General features: G+C 39.5%; 1 protein-coding gene across 1 annotated transcript; it reads right to left on the reverse strand.

Annotated features, from left to right (window-relative positions):
• Nucleotides 1-224: 224 nt before the first annotated feature.
• On the reverse strand, nucleotides 225-20,966 carry LOC118279995 (uncharacterized). The gene is made up of 6 exons (XM_035599893.2): nucleotides 20,740-20,966; nucleotides 19,424-19,633; nucleotides 8,140-8,253; nucleotides 4,529-4,621; nucleotides 4,119-4,256; nucleotides 225-369 (listed from the first exon to the last, which is right to left on the reverse strand). Exons 1-6 carry the CDS (start codon nucleotides 20,924-20,926, stop codon nucleotides 233-235), a joined length of 879 nt encoding a protein of 292 aa, XP_035455786.2. The 5' UTR covers nucleotides 20,927-20,966; the 3' UTR covers nucleotides 225-232.
• Between the last annotated feature and the right edge of the window lie 741 nt (nucleotides 20,967-21,707).

The following is a 21,707-nucleotide window of genomic DNA, read 5'->3' on the forward strand; positions in this document are numbered from 1 at the left end:
AATTAAACATTTTCAAAAACCGCAAATATAACTTTGTCGTTCATACAAACACTATGTAAAACCAAGTTATTTTATAACTTTTATAATATGTCATCTACTTGCTGTTACGGAACCCTTCATGGGCGAGTCCGACTCGCACTTGGCCGGTTTTTTTGCCATTTGGCTACGGAACCCTAAAAATTATTCAAATTATTTGCCTTTCTATTTTGAAATAATAGACGGTAACACTTCACTAGTAAATTATACTTTCAAACCATTCTCTAAAACGTAAAAAGTTTAAAATTATCAATGGCATGCCTTTTCCTCTGATATCGCCCCACGAGAAAAATCCAATAATCTTCGCGTTCATAACAAACATTGCGCCGTGATCTAAAATATGGAAATAAATATTGAATGTGACCTATTGAAAACTTGAAATATGCGCAACATGTTTGCACTTCTGTGAAGATGAAATTCTTAAACTGCTGCATTTACAACTAAAGTGACAGATACAGAAATGGGATCTTTATGTATATGTATATTTACTTATGCATATCAAAATATCTTCCAACGATGATTTTATCACACATGGGAGCAAAAATAAAAACGAAGCCACAAGTGATGTTTTCATTACTTGATAAAAAATCTGTTATAAGTAGGCATATTATAGGCAATTTAATAGCCTTTAAAATGAGGGTATTCTGTTGAAAGACAACTCATTTTCTCCATCCTTTAAAAGCTGCGCTGTTTACTAGTTTGTGACATTTTTTGAGACGCTTCACAATTTGATCTGTATCCTCAGACGGGAAATCCGTTTTATTACAATTAATGGTTGCCGAAACACTGACGCAGACCACAACTAGCCTTCATTGACAACTTGTATAATAAATAAAATATCTATTTGGAGTTTTTAAAAGGAGTGTAACAAGATTTATTTATGGGCGGATCACCTGATGGTATGCGTTCAGCGCCGCCCATGGACACCCGCAACACCAGAGGAATAACAAGTACTTTGTGGCCTTTTAAAAAATAAAAAACGCGCTATTCTTAAAGATTTGAAGGTCGTATCCGTTTGGAAACAACTACAAACAAGTAAACAGCGTAGGTTTTAAATCTTCGTTTATAACTTTAATATAAATTATTAGTTTTTCAACAGAATACCTTCATTTTAGAGGCAAATAAATTGCCTTGTGTGTACGTTACCGATTATTAAAATACTTCAGAAAATAGTGGCCCCGTGTTTTTGTTTCCGAGTGTGTACTACTTCCCAACTTAACTACATATTAAACACATCAACAGTCTATAATTGGCTACTGCTGACCAAAGGCCTCTTCATACACAGAGAAGGTTTTGAGCATGAATCACCACGCCTCCTTAATGCGGGTTGGCGATTTCAAACTTATAATTAGAAATTATAAGCCCAGGTTTCCTCACGATCCCCGGTCACCAGGGCGAGTCGAACCGGCGAGAGATGTCGCGCGGTGTTCCACAGGGTTCGGTTTTAGGGCCACTTCTGTGGAATATCGGTTACGACTGGGTGCTGCGCACCGACCCCCCGAACGGCGTCAGCGAAGACTGTTACGCCGACGACAAGCTGGTGCTAGCGGACGGGAGGTCGCACCAGGCGGCGGCCAATTTAATAGCGAGAGCGGTTGCGACGGTCGTTGCAAGGATCCGTCAATTGGGATTGGGACTCGAGGTGGCGCTCCACAAGTCCGAGGCCATGTGCTTTCATGGCCGCGGGAACGTACCACCTCCGGATGGGTCCCAAATAAAGGCAGGAGGGGTTACCATCGGCGTCGAGACGACGATGAAGTACCTAGGACTCGTCCTCGACAATCGATGGAACTTAGTGGAGCACTTCCGACGTTTGGCTCCTAAGTTGGAACGGACGGGGGCTGCGCTTAAGCTTCATGCTTCTGCCAAACCTCGGGGGGCCAAATGCCTCCTGCCGGAGGTTGTACGCGTCGTGCGGTTCATGGCCCTCTACGGCGCCCCTGTATGGGCGCCGAACCTGATTCGGTGACCAGCTCAGACGCTGCTCACGTCCCAGAGGGTCATGGCCATCCGGGTGATCCGTGGATATCGCACGATCTCCGGGGAGGCGGCGAACCTCCTTGCCGGATTACCGCCGTGGGATTTGGAGGCGAAGGTGCTCGCGCGCGTCGTCGGGGCGAAACTCCACTGCCGCGCCAGATAAGGGCGTGGTGGGACGAGCTCCGGCGCGATCTCATGGCGGAATGGCAGTAACGACTGTCGCAACCGAGGGCTGGGGTCGCTGACATTGCAGCGGTAAGTCCCCTATTTGAGGAGTGGCTAGAGAGGCGCCATGGCGTCCTCATCTACCGCCTGCCGCAGGTGCTTACGGGACACGGGAATTTTGGTAGGTTCCTGTGTCTGATTGGGCGGGAGGAAACGCCCGGGTGTCATCACTGCGAAGACCGTCCGGAGGACACGGTGGAACATACGGTTGCGTTCTGCCCTACGTGGGCTGAGCACCACCGTGCCGTGACGGGGACTGGGATGCTGTCTCCTCCTTCTGCGAAGCAGTCATGCTAGTTAAGGAGGAGGCGGGGAGCGTGTGGAAACAAACCTCCTCGCCCCACCCGTCGTGAGAGACATTCCGGGCGCAGGGATCGCGCGACGATCTCCGGCCACAATAAGTGCGGGTCTGCGGACGGCGAGCAGGGGTAGCTCGCCGTCCGACCAGATCCAGACCCGTGCGTGCGGCGCGTCACTTTCCACGCGCGCCACAAAGAGCCATCAGACCACCACAGATGGAGCCCAGTAGGGCAGATGCCTGATCCGGAGCTGCGGACTACCTAGCGGGTTTACCGGGGCTCCGGCTCGAAAACCAGGAGTAGGAACGGGTGGTTTTTAGTCAGTAAGACTCTAACACTCCCTCCCGGCCAGTTGGATGATTTTCTCCCCTCAAAAAAAAAATAGGTTTCCTCACGATGTTTTCCTTCGCCGCTGTCAGTGGCGGCTAAATAATAATCATAGAAAGTACTTATAACTCGAAAAAAGTCACCTTGGTACCTATTTGCCGGTGGTATGTTTCGAACCCACACGCTCATACATGAGAAGTCTTAGACCTCATGGCCACTACGACTTATCTACATATGAATACATGTATCTATTTAATTCGTAATGTATAGTCACGAGCTATACAATTATATATATTACATACTGTCTATCTATTGTATTTACACTATTTGTCAATAAACAGGTTTGATTAGCTTTGATTAACTATGATAATTTGATTAGCCTGTAACTTTACGAAATCTCTATACAAGGTGTAACAAAAAGGGGGTATACATATCAAGTGCACGGTTCCTAGACAACATAATAAACGATACGGGAAGGGTTTTTTAAACTCATGTTTTCATGGAACGAAGTTATGAAGTTTTCCAATACATAAAATTCCAGAAACCGAACATCATAATTAGGTAAATACTGGTACTAGGCGATCAGATTTACAAAAGAAATGTTTCGTAATACTAGCGAGTGACCCCTGTAGTGTTGTGACACGTTTGTATGATTTAAAATTAAGAACCATGCGATACCAAGTATTTGGTACAATTTTTTTTTTAAACGTATTTTAAGGTGAAACTTTGTGTAGAGATTCTATTCAACCTGTATTCTTCAGTGCTTCTTGATGTATATGGGTATTTTGTTACAACCTGTATACGCTTCGTAGTAAACGCGTAGCGTTTACGACCGAGCCGGCTACGGCGTAGCCCGTAGCAGCTTCGAAGTGTCGAAATTTTACTTGGATGTTAGGAAAATGACTTGTTATAATAAATAAGCTACCATTTGAAAATAATTAATTTATAAAGATATACTTTAACTAGCTGAAACTACGCATTAAATTATATATTCTTTTATCAAAATGCTGTTATCTGCAATTTACTATTTACAAAAACTAAGTTCTAGTTTATTAAATTAGTGAGACACATAAGTTTTATCCTAAACAATATTTTTTATTTATTACCATAATGAAGTTATTACTTAGTTTTTTAATTACATACGCACCACAAAAATATTTCACAAGAAGTTGGCAGTTGGCACTACTTTTTAAAAAAGACACTAGTGAAGTGACTACTTGTACAAGTTAAATTAATTAATTAATGACCAACCCGCCATAAATCCAATGTCTTTAAAAGTGACACAAAACTCATAATTTCTTGTTTTTTCGACAATTGCATTAGCATACATTTCACATTTGTCCGAAAGAATCGGTCTCACTTGATTTGTAATAGATTCTGATGTATCACCTTAAATGTAATTTAAAACATTAAACTTTTAATTTCCTAATTAAAAACTTGTTAGCGCCTGTTTCACCTTCATAATATAAGTACGATAAACTTATGTGACAAATAGCGCATACGAATTACGTTCTTAATTCAAAGTTATCTGATACATAGCGGTTATCCAGACATTGTGAAACAAGTCCTTAGTCAATTATTAACTAAATTGTAAAATTTAAAAAAAAACATTTTTATATACACGTCGCTCAAATCTCACAATTCTAAATTCAAACACAAACCTTTCTCCGAAAAATTTATATCCCAGTCAATGATACTCATCTGTTGAACGTATCTTTGCAAAGTTTCATCGTTGACAAAGAAGTTTTTCGGTACTGGAAGAAAATGAAAAAATAGCCATTATTTAGTTATTCAACTCACCTGGACCAACACGACGGGCCGGGGCATTATCCACACGATTGAAGACATTTTATTTTCGTAAATTCGGGTCTGGAGATAGGAGATGGAGCGCGAAAACGCGATTGTCAATGCAAGTGATCGGCAGAGCGAGACACGTCCGTTCAGTATCCGCACCGCGAACTGGACTGTAGCATCCCCGTTACACCAGGACCGCCCATATTCATATCAACCCCCACTATAAATATACACTATTCCTCTCTAATATCTTTGTATGTTTGCCGTAAAGTCACCTCAAAAGCATTTTTTTAACTTTGATGTCGTCGTTAGAATCAGCGTAGGATTTCCCTGATAAGTTAATTATTTATAGGTTTCGGTTTAAAAGAATTAATTAAGTTACTTTTTTGAAGTATAAAATAATGTAGTCATTTTTTTCACCGCCTGTGTAACGTGTCTAAGGACTACATTTTTTTTTTAGTACGATTTGTACTGAAAATATTTGATAATCTCCCTTATAATATGTATTATAGCTAGGTGTGTGACGGCCTTAATTCCGGTGGGGGACGTTATCTCCTATCACATATTTTGTTAGGATGTACCTTATTACTTAACCTAGCTAATTTTTATTATACATATATGAAAAATACGTGTTTAGCTTTCTTTCACGTTTCGATGTACGGTAATAAGAAGCTGGATAGAATTTTGACACATATCGTATGGAGCTTATGTCAAAATTCTACCGCAGGTAGGCAAATCTGCCGATCGGTAGGTTATTGGAATGCGCCGGTAGACTACTTCATTGTCCTTTGACCACACTGTCTTGTCTCGTTGTTTGTCTAAGCCTTAGGAAAATAAATGTATGAGTAGCAAAGAGTGCGTATGCATGTACATGGCTGGTAGGTATCATAGTGACGTTCTTTCCAGTTATTTCTAACATTACACAATTTTAAATGTAATTAAGTAACAGCAATTTGTTACTGTACTGAAAAGTTTAAAATTGTTTATGGGGTAGCATATTTACTACGGTACTAATTAAGGTTACTTTTCAAATGACTTGATTTTAATTAATTCAATTTGTTTTTCATATTATATAAGTTGTGCCAAGACTTCTACTTTACTTCACCTAAACCGATGGAGTACAGGTAAAAATGGGAGAAAATCATAATAGTGACACGTTTACATCAGTTGTTTGAGTTATTAGTTCGTAAATATCGCATTAAATGTGAAATCCTCTAAATCCTCACAATCAACGGACCTTTGAATTGTTTGCGTTTTGTGAACCCTAGCCGGAGAGCGCTGCATTGTGTCAGTTTCATATGAAAGCCACGCACACATGCTAATTTAGATTGTGTGCTACGTTCACAGTTATTGTCTAAAGTAAAAAAATCGAAAGGCCAAAACCTCGTTGTTAATCAAATTGGCACGAAATTCCATCTTTGTGGTGGTTGCCTAGAAGACCAGAATACCTGTGTCGAGTTAACAGTTCAGTAATTTCACTGCACAGGTACGGAGACCGTAAGATCGGGATTCGATCCCACATACAGGGTGTCCCTGAAGTCGACGTCCAACAGGCACCAGATGATCGGCAAGGTTCCAAATGTTATCAGAAAAATATAAAAAAAATTCTAAGTCCTACAGTTTTTAAATTACAGTAACTTATGTGTTATTCACGAAAAAGTACACCCTGTGCCAGTCTTTTGACTCTTGTTGCTACAAATCTTTATTTTTTCGTCTGCAATCTTCCTTACATTATCCTGAATAGTGCTCCAGTAATATGGAATCATAAATTCTTAGCCAACTGCTTTAGATTGGAAAACATTGTTAGTTTTAGAGTAACCAAAAACTCTGAATAAAATTCTCACCTTACTTTAAGTGACTGTACTGAATAAATTATGTATGGCGCTAGTAGTGGCAAATTTCACCAAAGTTAGCGCATTTAACAAGGATTATAAAATGGTATAGCACTTTGCAAATTATTTCTTAAATTCAACACAAAAAAAGATTTATCAACGAAACTCCGTTTCGATGAATTTATTTGAACTTATTAAAAATTCTTCTAGTGTACTCAAATCATACGTTGTTACCTCGTATGCACTAGACAGCACTTTGCACGCTATTTGTTATCATCATGTTGAAAATCAGCGAGGATCTCTTGTCAAACAACATTGTCTGTTTACCCGTGATTTCGCTTGCAGTATTCGTCGGCAATATTACTAGACTTACTAGAGGAACTGATGTTGTGTATCATGTTTCACTAAATAATATTGAATGATTGCAATATGATGTTCATAGTGCATCAAACACATTATCAAATGTGTAGTAAAATCAAAAGGAACGGACGCGGCAGCGTCATGTATACAGCATATCGGCGCGGTAGTGGTATGGTGTACATGAGCCCTTACGCACAAACATCATTAGTCAAGGACATAGGCCGGCCGGTGCAGGGCAGAGGCCTCCCTACCCTCCTTCCACTCGTCACTTCTTAGAGCTTCCTTGTATCCAGATAATATTCCAACTGGTACTGCAGTTGCATTTTGGAAGGTAAATGAAAATATAAATCGCGGTCTCTCAGTAACAAGTTACATGTGTATGCAATAAATAGAAAAAGAACGAAATCGACAAAAGGACGGACATTTAACAAAAAAAAAAAACTCTTTTTGAATTCTCATTCGTGTGTATCAAATAGTCATTTTCCATCGTTTGTAAACACAGATGTCGCGTTTCAACGTTTTATGAGTGAAAAAGGGATTGAGAAAACTACAATATTGAGTTGATGTAAACATTAAAAAAGATACAACAAAAATTTGAAGCCTTTGAAACAGCCCTATCAAAGAGATTTTATATGATGAAAATGTGGATTATATTTATTAATATAACAGTTTCTCCTTTTAATTTATATGTTTGTACTAATATACAACAGTGTAGACTAAATACAAATTCTACGTAAAACGTATGCAAATACCAGAATATGCAAAGCAATAGGGTTTTCGGGAATTGAACGCGAGTGAAAATCTTATTACCTAAGTATGTGAGTCTGGAGACGTTGCGCTACCACCGATTGTCCAGTCAACAAACAGTGCGGAGTTAATAATCGTAGCTCGCTGTAACTAAGTAACGAAGTTGTAAGTTGTACAGAATTGAGTGTTATTACGTTCTAGTGGTTCTACCACACGCATTCATCTATTCATTCTCTTTATTAACTAAATAAGTTATATGTACGTATAATCTTTTTTGGTATATCTGTGTGTTACATCAGATTTAGAAGAGAACGCTGCTGCTCTGTCTCTGTTAAATGTGTAGACCCTTAGTCGATTCTCAGGTATGTGCCAGAAGAATAAGGATGGTGTGGACAAATGTGTTCTATCTGCGCAGTCACCACGCAGCAATCTCTATATATATAATACTCGTAGTACTTACACATCATCGCTTACCACCAGGCGAGATGGTGGCCAACCGCCATCCTAGTAAGTATAAAAAAATACTCGTAGGTACTTACCAACATAATACTGCTTCCTCTCGATCGGATCCGCATGTTCAAAGAGTCCTATATTATTCTTGTAATCATCACGACTAAAGTGGGAATGCGTTAAAGTCCTCTTGACGTTCGTATCTGTAGAAATTCAATTATTTTATTAATTATTTACTCACTCACTCACACCGTCTGGCCTATTATCCCCGAAGGGGTAGGTAGAGGTGCATATTACGGCACGTAATGCCGCTATACAATGTTCACCCACTTTTCACCATTTGTGTTATAAGTGGTGAGCCTATTGCCAAATACTGAACACAATACCAGACATCGTGCTACTACCGAGAAAATTTCTAAAATCCAAAGAAAGCCCAGTAATACTTTGCCCGACCTGGGAATCGAATCCGAGACCCCTTGTTCGGCAGTCGCACTTGCACTCGACCAACAAGTCAGGCAGTTATTGACATTTAAATAATTATGTGGTTAGGCATTTTTTCTTGTTACAATTTCAATTACAATAGATATTTAAGCTTTTAGTATGCAACTGTGTATATGTTACAGCCAAAGTAATAAATGTTGATATTATATAATATATAGTCCAGTCATTAGGTAGTTTTACCTGGAAAGTTTTCCGGGAGTTTTGAAAATTGGTTAATTTATAGATTTGGGTATGCTCTTTTCGAATTTCAACTTAGCCACCTCGCACAACCGCCGCTCGCGTGGCCATATTGAAAAAATGGCGCCTAAAACGGTTTTTTGTGAATATCTCCGTTCCGACGCATTTTACGAAAGCACAAAATAAAGTATTATTCATTTGCACCACCACGTGTACAAACAATGTGTGTTGTGCAGCAACGACTGTCGCAACCACAAGTACAAGTACGTACAAGTTCACCACTACCATTTCCTACATGAGTCATTAGGCCTACTAACGTTATGCGAATCAAATTTATGCCAAAACATATTAGTCTTTGATCTTAAAGACTATTTTTTATTCTTACAAGTTATTCTTACAAATAAGGCTAATCCGATTCATGTGTAATTAAAATAATATGGCCAAGGAACTCGGCAGGTGGTTTATAATTTTCTGGTACCTTGCCCAGCTCCAAAACCAAATAATAGTCATTATATGTGCACAGCAACCTACTATTCTACGACCTACCATGCAGTTGCAGCAATATTGTTTTATGGCTGCCCAATGGCGCCTAAAACGGTTTTTTGTGAATATCTCCGTTATACAAAATATGTTTTCCTACTAATGTGTCTACTTTGTATTTTCCCACGCAATAAACTGCTGTTGCAACACTCACAATGCAAAAGAACAAAGCGAATAATATCTGTCATTTTGACGAAAAACACAAAAGATTGACAGCAGATTGGCAGCACTGAAGTCAAATTCAAACCCAACTGACTTGATTTTATGAGAACAAATACCAAAAAAAATCAAATCTATACTAATATTATAAAGCTGAAGAGTTTGTTTGATTGTTTGTTTGTTTGTTTGAACGCGCTAATCTCCGGAACTACTGGTCCGATTTGAATAATTCTTTTTGTGTTGGATAGTCCATTTATCGAGGAAGGCTATAGGCTATAAAACATCACGCTATAACTATTAGGAGCGAAGAAATAAAGGAAAATGTGGACAAAACGGGGGAAATTATTAATTCTTGAGGGCTTCCGTTGCGTGCGCTGCGAAAATGGTTCAAGATACGGAAATTATATGTATGAAAGAATTGTTCCTATTAAAATGATCTAAAAAAGTCCGCGACAGTATATGTCTATCTTTTAGGATTAACTTACTAGAATCGTTTTTATGGTAATCAAACTGGGTCGAAATTAATGCATTATTTGTTAAGAGTTGTATTAACGAAAAAATATTAATTTTTATCGTAATAAATGTGTTGTTCATTAAGAGTATTTAATTGTGAACAAAATTGTCTTTGACATCACTAAACTTCAATAAACATCTTAGAAGATATTACAATTTTAAAATAACTCCGATATAAAATTCACCCGCGCCGCATGATGTGCGAAACACGACGCTGCCAGGAGGAGAGGCATTGTTTGCGAACGAACGCGGAGCCTGGTGTAACTATACTCAAAAAAATTATAGTCTTACTAACGAAGTAAAACATTTTTTGATCATTGACCATCGAAAGCGTTTGTTTACAGCGTAAAATGGCAAAAAAGCGGTTTACCACACGCCCACATTTTATTGTGGCTGTCTAACAAAGTACAACCAGATTCTACGTATAGTGCAATAATATCGGCTGAAACATTTGATAAACAAAAAAATCCAATTCTTCAATTTATTGTCATAAAAATATGATAGGGTATAAAAATATGGTCCTGAAGGATTTCATAACCTTGCGTCACCATGTATGAAAGAAAACATTTGTTTTTTTTGAGGGGGAAAATCATCCGTTGGCTACTGCCTTGGGTGAAGCGAGAAGGAGTGTAAAAATCACCCCGTTCTGATTTGAGCCGGGACCCCGGTAATCTTTTACGTTGTCTGTTAGACTATTGGGTCCCATCTGTAGTGGCCTGGCTCTTTGAGGCGCGACGCAAGGTACGCAGGGGTCTGGTTTTGATCGGGCGACGAGCTACTCTTACTCGCCGTCCGCAGACCCGCGCTTACGGTGGCCGGGGATCGTCACGCGATCCTCGACGCCCGGAGTGTCTTCTGCAGCGGTTGGGGCGTGATAAGGATCGTTCCCTCACGCGCACCGCCTCCTCCTTAGCTAGGATGACTACTACGCAGAAGGGGAGACGGCGTCCCTTTCCCCCTCACTCCGCACCTTGGCCTGAACTAGAGCCGGACGTGAGAGGTTACCGTCGCCATTCACATCCCTAAGGACATGGCGATGCTCAGCACATGCAATGCACACCGCCACTGTATGCTCCACTATATCTTCCGGGCGGTCCTCGCAATGACGACACCCAGACGAAACGCCCGGGTGTTTCCTCCCGCCGAATTCGAAACAGGTACCAACCGAAACTTCCGTGTTCGGTAAGTACCTGCGTCAGGCGGTAGGTGAGGACGCCGTGACGCCTCTCAAGCCACTCTTCAAAGAGGAGACTTACCAGTGCTATAACGCGTAGGTATGTACCGTATGTAGCGAGCCCATCTAAAAAGTACCCTAGGAATTTTATTTCTGAAACACAAACCGGGGTGGCGGTTACCCAACCTATAGGCGCACGGAAAACAGTGGAAACACATATAGTATAGTAATGAGTGTGGATTGTTCCTTATAATCATAATCCAGTGCTATCACGAATTTTCAATGCACAAATTAACCGTGGGTAACAGCTATAATTTATGAAGCTGAGAAAGTTGTTTGCAAAAATAAATATAATGCCTAAAATAACTATTCCACGCGGACGAAGTCGCGGGCACAGCTAGTTTTTTATAATGCTAATTCGTACAAAGTTATTAGCATCAGACATTTACTAAAATATAAATAAAATTATTGGTAAATTACATTTTTGATTAGCAGCCTGCTTAAAAATAGCCAGCTTTGGACAATCTCCTTTATCTTTTAGTTTTTAGTTAGCGGTCTTAAGTGTGTGTGGGTAGTTGGGCTGAGCACCGCCGTGTCCTTAGGGATGTGTTCGGCGACGGCGACCTCTCGCGTTAGGCTTTGGTTCAGGCCATGGTGCGGAGTGAGGGGAAACTAGGATGCCGTCTCCTCCTTCTGCGAAGCAGAGCTCCGGAGCGCGTGAGGGAACCATCCTCCTCACGCCCCAGCCGCCGCAGAAGACACTCCGGGCGTCGGGGATCGCGTGACGATCTCCTGCCACCGTAAGTGCGGGTCTGCGGACGGCGAGCAAGGGTAGCTCGCCGCCCGACCAGAACCAGACCCGTGCGTACGGCGCGTCGCGTTCCGCGCGCGCCTCAAAGAGCCAGACCACCACAGATGGGGCCCAGTAGGGCTGATGCCTGATCCGGAGCTGCGGACAACGTAAAAGGTTACCGGGGCTCCGGCTCAAAGCAGGAGTATGCGTTTGTGGGTGTGCGTGTGTGGGGGAGGATGAACGTGCGGAGTGTGTATGAGGGGGGAGCATAGGCGTAGCCAGGTATTGGGGGTTCAACCCCCCCCCCCCCGAAAAGTTAAGATAGTAGCTATGTATATTCTCATGGGTGAAGGAAGTTCATGAAGGAAGTTTTGTTCGTCTTACTTTTTTGAACCCCTCCCGATACCAAAACCTGGCTACGCCTATGAGGGGGAGGTGCGTATGTATTTGTGTGCATTATTGTGCTCATGTGTTCTGAACTATGTGATAGTATGTAAAATTGATTCTATTTCGTTGTAAGTTTTGTTTGTCAGCCATTGAATGATTGTTTTTTTGCAGTTGTGGAATGACATTGAATATATGTTTTGAGCCTTTTGGGATTATTTAATATGTCGTCTGCCAGATGTTTAGCTATTCTAGAAAAGTATTTGTTAACCTTGTTGACTGCTTCATGAGGGGAACCGGTTGGTTCCAGTAACTCTGTTTTTTGAGCTTTAGGTGGTTTACGTTGGATAATTGTGTTAATACATTTCCATAGTATTTTAGGGTTCTTTTGCGTTTTGTACAGTAGATCGCGATCATGTATACGTTTTTGTCTTCGCAGTATGCTGCTGCAGAAATTTCGGTATCTTTTAAAGGTGATTTTCGAAACCTCATTGTCCGAGTCTAACTTTAGTTTCCTCTGCATACTGTTGCGGTTATGTATGCAGCGTAGTAAACCTAAAGTCATCCAGGGTTTGATCAGCCTATATTTTACAGGGATATTTTTAACAAGACTGCTACTCGTGAGTCATTGTTGCAACAACCCTATTAGGGGATCGGTTAGGAGATTAGGGTTGGTTAGGTTTAGAAGTTCTTGTATATTGGTAGTTTTTTAGAGTTCTATGGCTTTATCTAAGTTAACTATTGTTTTAGTTTTAGTAAGTTGACGTTTTTCAGCTAAATGAGATAGTTTCAGAAAAATCATATTGTTATCTGTAATTGTGGTGTCTAGAATACCGATAAAAGCAGATTTTTTTCTTGGCGTTAATCTCAAAATGAAGTGATCCAAACAACTTTTACCTCTAGTTGGAAGTGAGTGTCCAGGGAGTAGGCCGTGCAATGCCAACATGTTTAGAAAATTAAGTCTATTTGAACGCACGTACGATTGTTCCTCATGCTTAGGGATTAAATGACAATGCCAGAATCTCTATAGAGCTTTGAAAACCAAAAAACTATATTGTACAGGCATGCCAAATGTAGCATTCTATTGCTGCTTTATTAGTGATAACTAAAAACATGTTTAAAAGCCTTTAGAAGTTGCGGTTTTTAAGTAAATCTAAGAAAAAAATACCACTTTTAGGTTCAGTACCAGTTTAGGTTAATTGCAGTTATAATGGGAGAAATAATTAAATTAAGTGCTTTATATTATTACAATGCAATCACAGGGTGTGATGTTTAGCTATGAAAGGCAGGAATGTTATCACCAATATCACCTTTAGTAATCCTACTTTTAATTCATAGTCATAACGAAACAACAATGTAAACAGAACAGACAGAGTGGATGTCAAATAATGACTTTTTGGACATAACTGGCGCACGCACGCCAATGACGTTTCGTTACATTTAATCAATAACGTTCAAACACGATATAATAATTAGAATATGCATTCATTATAACATATATTTAAAAAAATTAAATTAACTAACAAACTTTTTTATACGTATGTATTTATTACAAATTCATATTAAAATCCGTACACGTTACATTAATAAATCTTTTTATTTATTGAATAACTCGTTTTCTTCCTCGTGTATGCGTACTAAGAAACGCAGTTGGTCGCCATAGGAACAGAAAATAGGCCTTGGGTTTTTTAAATTCTTTTTATTCAGAATAAAATTATTAAGTAACCAAGGGTCCTATTTTCATTGCATAAATTTTGATTAATTTACTTTTCTTGTACATTAAAGAAATTGAGTGGGGCAGGATCTGGCATTGTCATTTATGTTGATGTCACCAGTGATTATGACGTTTTTAATATAATATAATATCTAATGTGTGTAATAGTTCTTCCAATTACGTAGTCGATTCATCAATGGGAAAATACTGAACTGGGCACCCTGAATGAAAATGTATTAAAATGATCTCATATGAACATTCATCTCATAATGACTAAGTAATTGAAATGACGCATCGCTATTATTTTAAATCGTATATACAGGTGGTTTTAAACTGATGTAACAATTGCCGCATTCACGGGCTCGATTCCCGTTCCATGTGATTCACAAGTAGTTGTTCTGAAAGAACAAATACAGGAAGAAAGTCCTAGTTTCAGGCAAAGTTGATAAAACAAAACAAATTAATATTTTTCATTTATCTTATAAAGTTAACAGTAGTGTGTGAGTGATTTTGATGTTTGGTATTCCTAGCCGCAATAGAACTTTTGTAGTATTGATACATAAACTATATAGTCATAATACAACTGTCTCCAATGTCTCATTATTATATTTAGAAGTTACAACAAAAAAACATATAATTAAAAATAGCATACGGTAGTTTCTGTTGCATATATAGTTCATCTTGTTCATTATATTCTTAAAATTTAAAAACACTACATTTGGAAGTCTTATATTGTTAAACTCATTGTATTCTTATTTAGTGAGCTTGTAACTGTACGAACTGATACACCCATTATACGTGAATGCTGTTCATATCTTTAATTGATGTAATCACTAGTCTGCGTCACTGTCAATGTTTTCCTCATTTGCGTTTTTGTTGTTGATATAAGAAATAAATAACATAAAATCACCTAATAAAAGTATGTCAAATAAAATAAACAATTATTAGCATTTTATAAAAACTATTATTAAAAAGATATAAGTTTGTCCAATAACTTTTTGATCAACCTGTATTTGTAAAGTCAAATGGCATCGGCGTAAACTTTGAACCTAATATTTCGTCGAATGAGAGGGTTGGACGTCACCTATTATACGAGTGTACTCGTCACATCAGGCCCAGTCACCGTACAGTTACTATTCACAGTTATATAATGCTGGCCGTGTTTCTATTGGCAAATCACACAAAGCTGTCATTAGGATATGGATGGTAGACAATCGTATGGAGTTCACTCTTAGGGGCGCTGAACTTAATCAGTGATAGGGTTTTCCTATTGATGTATAGAACATTCACGAAGGATGCACCATTAAGGATTGAAACAATGACTTGAAGACAAAGACGTATTTATAGGTATAGATCTAACCCAAGACACATACCACCCATCATGTTATGTACCAAGTCCTCGGACCCACTTGAGGAGGTTATAACCAGGCAATTTCTACTCTCCTTCAAAAGGAAGGAAGGACGATCGCTAATCAGCTACATATTTCTATATCTATACATACATATAATAAATCTGTAGAAGGGTCAATTCTGTACATTGAAAATATTGAAAAAATAAATTTAATTGTTACTGGATCGATACCAAACCCAAATATGTGATAAAAAAAATTTGTCTGTCTGTCTGTATGTTCAGGCATCACGTGAAAACTAACGGTTCGATTTCGATGAAACTTGGTATAATTATACCTTATTATCCTGGGCATAAAATAGGATACTTTTCATCACGCTACGATCAATAGAAGCAGAGCAGTGAAAGAAAATGTTGGGAAAACAGGAGAACTTACTCCATTTTTTAAGCTTCCGTCGCGTGTGTAGCCTTAATGGTTAAAGCTATACACAAATAATGTATGACAGAAATGTTCTCCTTAAAATGGTTTAAAAAATCTTCCAGGACAGCAAATGTCTATCTCTTATGGTTGACTTATAATAACACGTATAACTCCCGATAGCTTAGCAGTTCGGAGCTTTCTGATTATATTTGTCTACTCTTACGTTTATAACACTCTCATTAATTCATTCATTCATCTATACATATAATAAATCTGTAGAAGGGTCAATTCTGTTCATTGAAAATATAGAAAAAATAAATAGCAGGGGTTGTTACTGGATCGATACCAAGCCCAAATATGTGATTAATTTTTTTTGTCTGTCTGTCTATTTATGTTCAGGCATCACGTGAAAACTAACGGTTCGATTTCGATGAAACTTGGTATAATTATATCTATCTTGGTATAATTATATGTATTTGGGTCCAATAGATATTTATAAGATGTCATTGTCAGAGTTACTCAAAATGGAGAAATAAAACTTCCACGCGAATACCGACATCCGCGCGGACGGAGTCGCGGGCGGAAGCTAGTTATACAATGTGATAGGGGTGAGACTTCTAACCCGTTAAGGCTGAGTACTACATGTAATTTTATCGACAAAAGTCGGGAGTCGAAGTGGTCAAATCCCCTCCCCCTAAGAATTATGGCTATTTTAATATTTTTTTTACTTTTTTTGATATCAAAGGTTGTATGCGTCGTAGAAACAAAAAACGGCAAACGGTAGCTAATAACCTTGGCTAACTAATTCATTACTTTTTTCATATGTTTGATAATGTTTTGGTGAGAAAAAAATCATTTCTGAATTATTTTTACCGAAAATATCGCTATGTTTCAATATTTTTTATTGGGGGTTCAACCCCCATATTATCTTTTTTGTCCATAAAATTAGATGTAGTATTCAGCCTTAACGGGTTAGAAGTCTCGCCCCTATCACATTGTATAATATTATTATGAATATGATCGTTAATTGAACATCTGTACTACGACTGACTGTGAGCAATTTAACAGGGTGATTTTTAGTCAGTAAGTCTGACACTATCTCGTGTCACGCAATGCGGTAGAAAGTACTTAAAGATTTGCCTTCTCTAAAATAATGTTAATCAAGTCAGACAGAGTTCGAAACCAATCCTCTCACACTTACACAGTCATACCTTAACGGATATTTCCTTGTCTGCATGAAAATTCAGATTATAAGCAAAGTTGTACTCATAACCGATCCTTGCGTCATATACTATAAAATTTAATAAAATTGAAAAATATGAAGTGTGAATATTTCGAGTAGGTATGTAGGGGAACCTGCATATTGGGTATGACGTAGCCGAGAATATTTTTGTAATGAAACGGGTTTAAATTATAGTGTCGACTATAGCATTGCTGTCGCACATGTATGGGCATGGCATCGGGGTGACGATGAAGTACCTGGGACTCGTCCTCGACAGTCGGTGGAAATTCGAGGAACATTTCCGACGTTTGGCTCCCAAGTTGGAACGGACGGCGGGGGACCAAACGCCTCCTGCCGGAGGTTGTACGCGGGGATTGTGCGGTCCATGGCCTGAAATCTGCGGCGACGACCAGCTCGCGCGCTGGTTTCATCCCAGAGGGTCATGGCCATTCGGATGATCCGTGGATACCGCACGATCGCCGGGGAGGCGGCTAACCTCCTTGCGGGATCACCGCCGTGGGATCTGGAGGCGAAAGTGCTCGCGCACGTATACAGCTTACGTGTGGAGGCGTATCGCCGGGGCGAAAGTCCACTGCCGCGCCAGATTAGTGCGTGACGGGATGATTGATGCGCGATGATTTTCCTATCGGACTACTCTGAGAAAAAATGCCGAAACAGACTCACAGATAATCTAGACTTTTTTAAAGTCCAGACAATCAAATAAAGAATAGAGAATTAAGTATCTTAGACATAGTATAGTATCTACCTATTTATGTCCAAACTTTCATCATCATCATCATCAGACGAGAGACGTCCACTGCTGAACAAAAGCCTTCCCCTTAGTCCTCTACGTACAACGACAAGCCGCCACCTGCATCCACTGGCTCCCCGCCACTCTGGCGATGTCGTTGGTCCACCTAGTGGGAGGTCTGCCCACGCTGCGTCTTCCGGTCCGCGGTCGCCACTCAGTCACCTTCCTGGTCCAGCGGCCATCAGTCCTCCGAGCGACGTGGCCTGCCCATTGCCACTTCAGCCTGCATATTTTGAGAGCTATGTCTGTAACTCTTGTTCTTTGGCGAATTTCCATATTTCGGATTTTGTCGCGCAAAGATACGCCAAGCATAGCTCTCTCCATCGCGCGCTGGGCAACTCTGAGCCTTTCTAAAAAGCTAGCAGTTAGGGACCATGTCTCGGTACCGTAAGTACACATCCTGTTTCGGCGGGGGGTCTTGAAGAATTCTGACCCCACTGCTCGGACACTTTCCACCAAGCCATTATTTATCTCGTCCACACACACATTTCCACAATCGGCTAGACACTGGAAGCGATTTTGCAGTTGGAGTTGGAATTGCTCGGAGTTTTGGACCTGGGCACGCCCAGGGCGGAGCGTGGACTTCACCAGGCGTGACCGCTCTAGTTTTACATTGAAGTTCAGTGTGCCTCTGAGAATACGGTGATCGCTACCGGTTTTCACCTTCACTATCACAGAGACGTCACTCGGTCGCCATGATGAAGTCGATCTAATTTTTGGTAAAACCATCAAGGAAGAGCAAGTTGCCAGAATCTAGGATTATCGTATCCTGACTCTCTCTTCAGATTTCAGATAGTCCCAAGATGTCCCACCACATTTTGCTCAATTCTTACTCCAGCTCGACAATCTTCTCATCAGTCCGCAGTGTGCGGATGTTGTGCGTTGCTAGGACCAAAGTTCGTCGGGGGTGGTAGCGCTTTCTCTGCCGGGGATTCTTAGCACCCCCTGCTCCGCCGTTACCCGATCCTACCTAGATCAGGAATAGCGGAGCTGCCGGGGACTGGGGGCCGTGTAATAATGTTGTCGCTCATAGTGAAAAGGGGGGGGGGGGGTGCCATAATCCCCACGCTTGGCAGGCGGCTTGGGGATTAAATTTAAAGGAAAGGGAAATACATATTTTTTATAGCCAATATAATATACTTAGTAGTCCAAACTTTACCTCCTTATAAATAAATTGTAGTGTAGCTACCTAATTGTATTGGATTAAAAGTAGGTACGGTATATAATTACAAATGACATGTTTATTCGTTACCGACTTCACAATTTAGAATTCCTTTCTTCTTTGAATGAGCTAGTTCTTAGATGAAGATCGACATTTCTGTGCTAGATTGGACCCATTCAATATAGGTTAGATTCCTTCAAATACTTTACTTTAGCGACCCAAATCCCTGGTCACTAATTTATATGAAACGAGACTTACATGAAGGTTATTTAAGAATGACTGATGTCATGTCGTGTCGTGAAAATCAAAAATCTACCATTGACTTAATTTCCGAACCTACCTAACCTATTTTCCGTCAGAATAGAGAGAATACTGAACACATAAAACTGAATATAACATTTTTTAGAAATTGTTTGTTAACATTTTTAAAATCAATATACAGTACATGACTCACTTGTTTGTTTCCCGTCGAGTTTGTATTTGAGTTTCCACTGCAGTAGGTGATCTGACATATCAGGATCCTCTCGCATCGATGTGCATTGTGCAGGAGCGAGCGACCAGCGTTTCCCCAACAACAGCGTGTTACAAACTATCACAGGCGGCGTTATATTCAGGAACATCACGCCAACAGACTGGTAATCGGAGAGTGACAGACCGGACAGGCCTGGAAAATGAACGACCTCTGTAGCAAGGGCACCGAAATCTGATTTTGGTCATATGTTTTACGAGTAAGGCACATATAGGTAATCATTCATTGGGTAAAATTTACAGTCAGTTTCTAACTAGAAACTAAAACCGGCATAACAGGTAGATAGCTACCTGCTATGTTAACCGGACCTTCTCCTACCACAAATTAAAATATCCTAGTAATTTAACTTTATCACTTCGAAATAATACTATACGCACCACCTAATTGCTCCCATACCAAGTCAAGAAGGCCAATTTTATACTTCTAATTTTATTATAGTTCATGGAAAATGTTGCCCGTGTCTAGTGAATGTGGCGTACCTACGCGTTTTTATTTAAAAGAACTGCGTAGTCGTTTATATAAGATTAGGTATAATGAGACACATTAAACATTTACTTGGAATTCTATCTGAGCTTCAACTACTTGGAAACATGAAAGGACACGGTCACTTTACAGAAATATACAGTATTTTTTCCAATTAGTGCTATTGATTATATTTTAAAAATAAAACTGAAGGCGGTTCTCGTCTCAAGTAGATACTTTAGTGAATCGTTCATGAACGATTATGTTTATTAATTTAATAGATGTGCGTCTCGGAAAATTTTAAGACGGTATTCTAAAATATTGTTTATATTATCAACAAATTGTAACTGTCGCACTGGGCAAAGGCCCCTCGTAAAAAGAAGAAATCAGTATGAATGTCCATGTTTGATGATTTCAAATTTATTATTTGAAATTCTTCAATATGACAACGTACATCTACATTAAACTTAAAAAGTACACAAAAAATTGTCAAAATGTAAAGTTACCTAGTATGGAACACGGACCCTTTGAAAATTTTAATTACTCGTAATAACGTACTACGGCGTAGCAAATCTCGTAGCCAATTCAGAAGAAACGATACAACATTGCGGTAACGTTTCTCTTCAAACCTGATTTTTGGTGAAAATGATGGAAATAAATATAATCTAATATTAATTATATGTGTGGAGAACTCTATAGGGAGAAAAAGGTGTAATGTTTTTCTACATAAATAATGATAAAACTAAATGACAAAGATTGTAAAGTGACTTTAATCTTACTTCTGTCGTATGACCGCCTGTATATCTTCAACACGTCTGTTTTCGTATGGTTGACAACCCAGAGATGTATGAAATAGATAATTATCATTAAGATTATCAAGCTGAACGTTACAATTAGATGCATAAACAAACATTTTTCTCCTCTGGTAAATTTTGCTTTACTATTTTCACTGTTTGTAGGTGGCATTTTAAATGGAAACTTATAGTCGTGGGCCTCTAGATATTTATTTAGACGTGCGTATGTCAACTTTCAATATATCCAATATACCTAACTATCTAAGTTTTCACAAGTAGGTACTTAGGTCCTATGAATGACAGGAGCGGCGCAGAGCGCGTCGCACCTCGTCGGTATTTGCGAGGTCAACGACATAAGTTCCGCCATTTTGATCAATGAGGGTTGTTTAACAGTTTTACGTCACCATGTTTATTTTAGCACGTTTTGAGAGCGTTTATAGACTTTCAAGTTAAAGTTCATGAAAGGTAGTAAACCGATTGCTTGGGCACTTTGCAATGATTTATTTCTTTGAAATTTTAACATGATAAATGATCTAGTTATTTTCAATAATTGCACCTATATCTCTGTAAAAATATTAGTCTACATCTTTCTTATTGTACGGAGGGGCCAGATCTCAATGATTACCAGTGGCGCGGCCTGAAGCGCCAATATATTTATTCATAGCAACGCGCATCTCAACGAGCCACGGTTCATCGTGATGTTCTAGGCGTCAAGAATTGACGTATAATTGTTATGAAGATACCCCCTCTAAAAATTATTAGTTTTATATTAATTCACCGTCACATTACGCTGTACACATCAGCTCCATGTAATTTTCAAGTTTTTTCAAGTATACACAAGTATGTCTAGAATAGGACCCTCTTATGTTTCACAAGCAAACAACCAGTTCGGATTTCGTTGTGGGCGCTCCACCATTGACGCTATAAAACGAGTGAGAACTCTGGCGGAGGAA

Source organism: Spodoptera frugiperda, chromosome 25 (assembly GCF_023101765.2).
Source record: "Spodoptera frugiperda isolate SF20-4 chromosome 25, AGI-APGP_CSIRO_Sfru_2.0, whole genome shotgun sequence".
NCBI lineage: Eukaryota > Metazoa > Arthropoda > Insecta > Lepidoptera > Noctuidae > Spodoptera > Spodoptera frugiperda.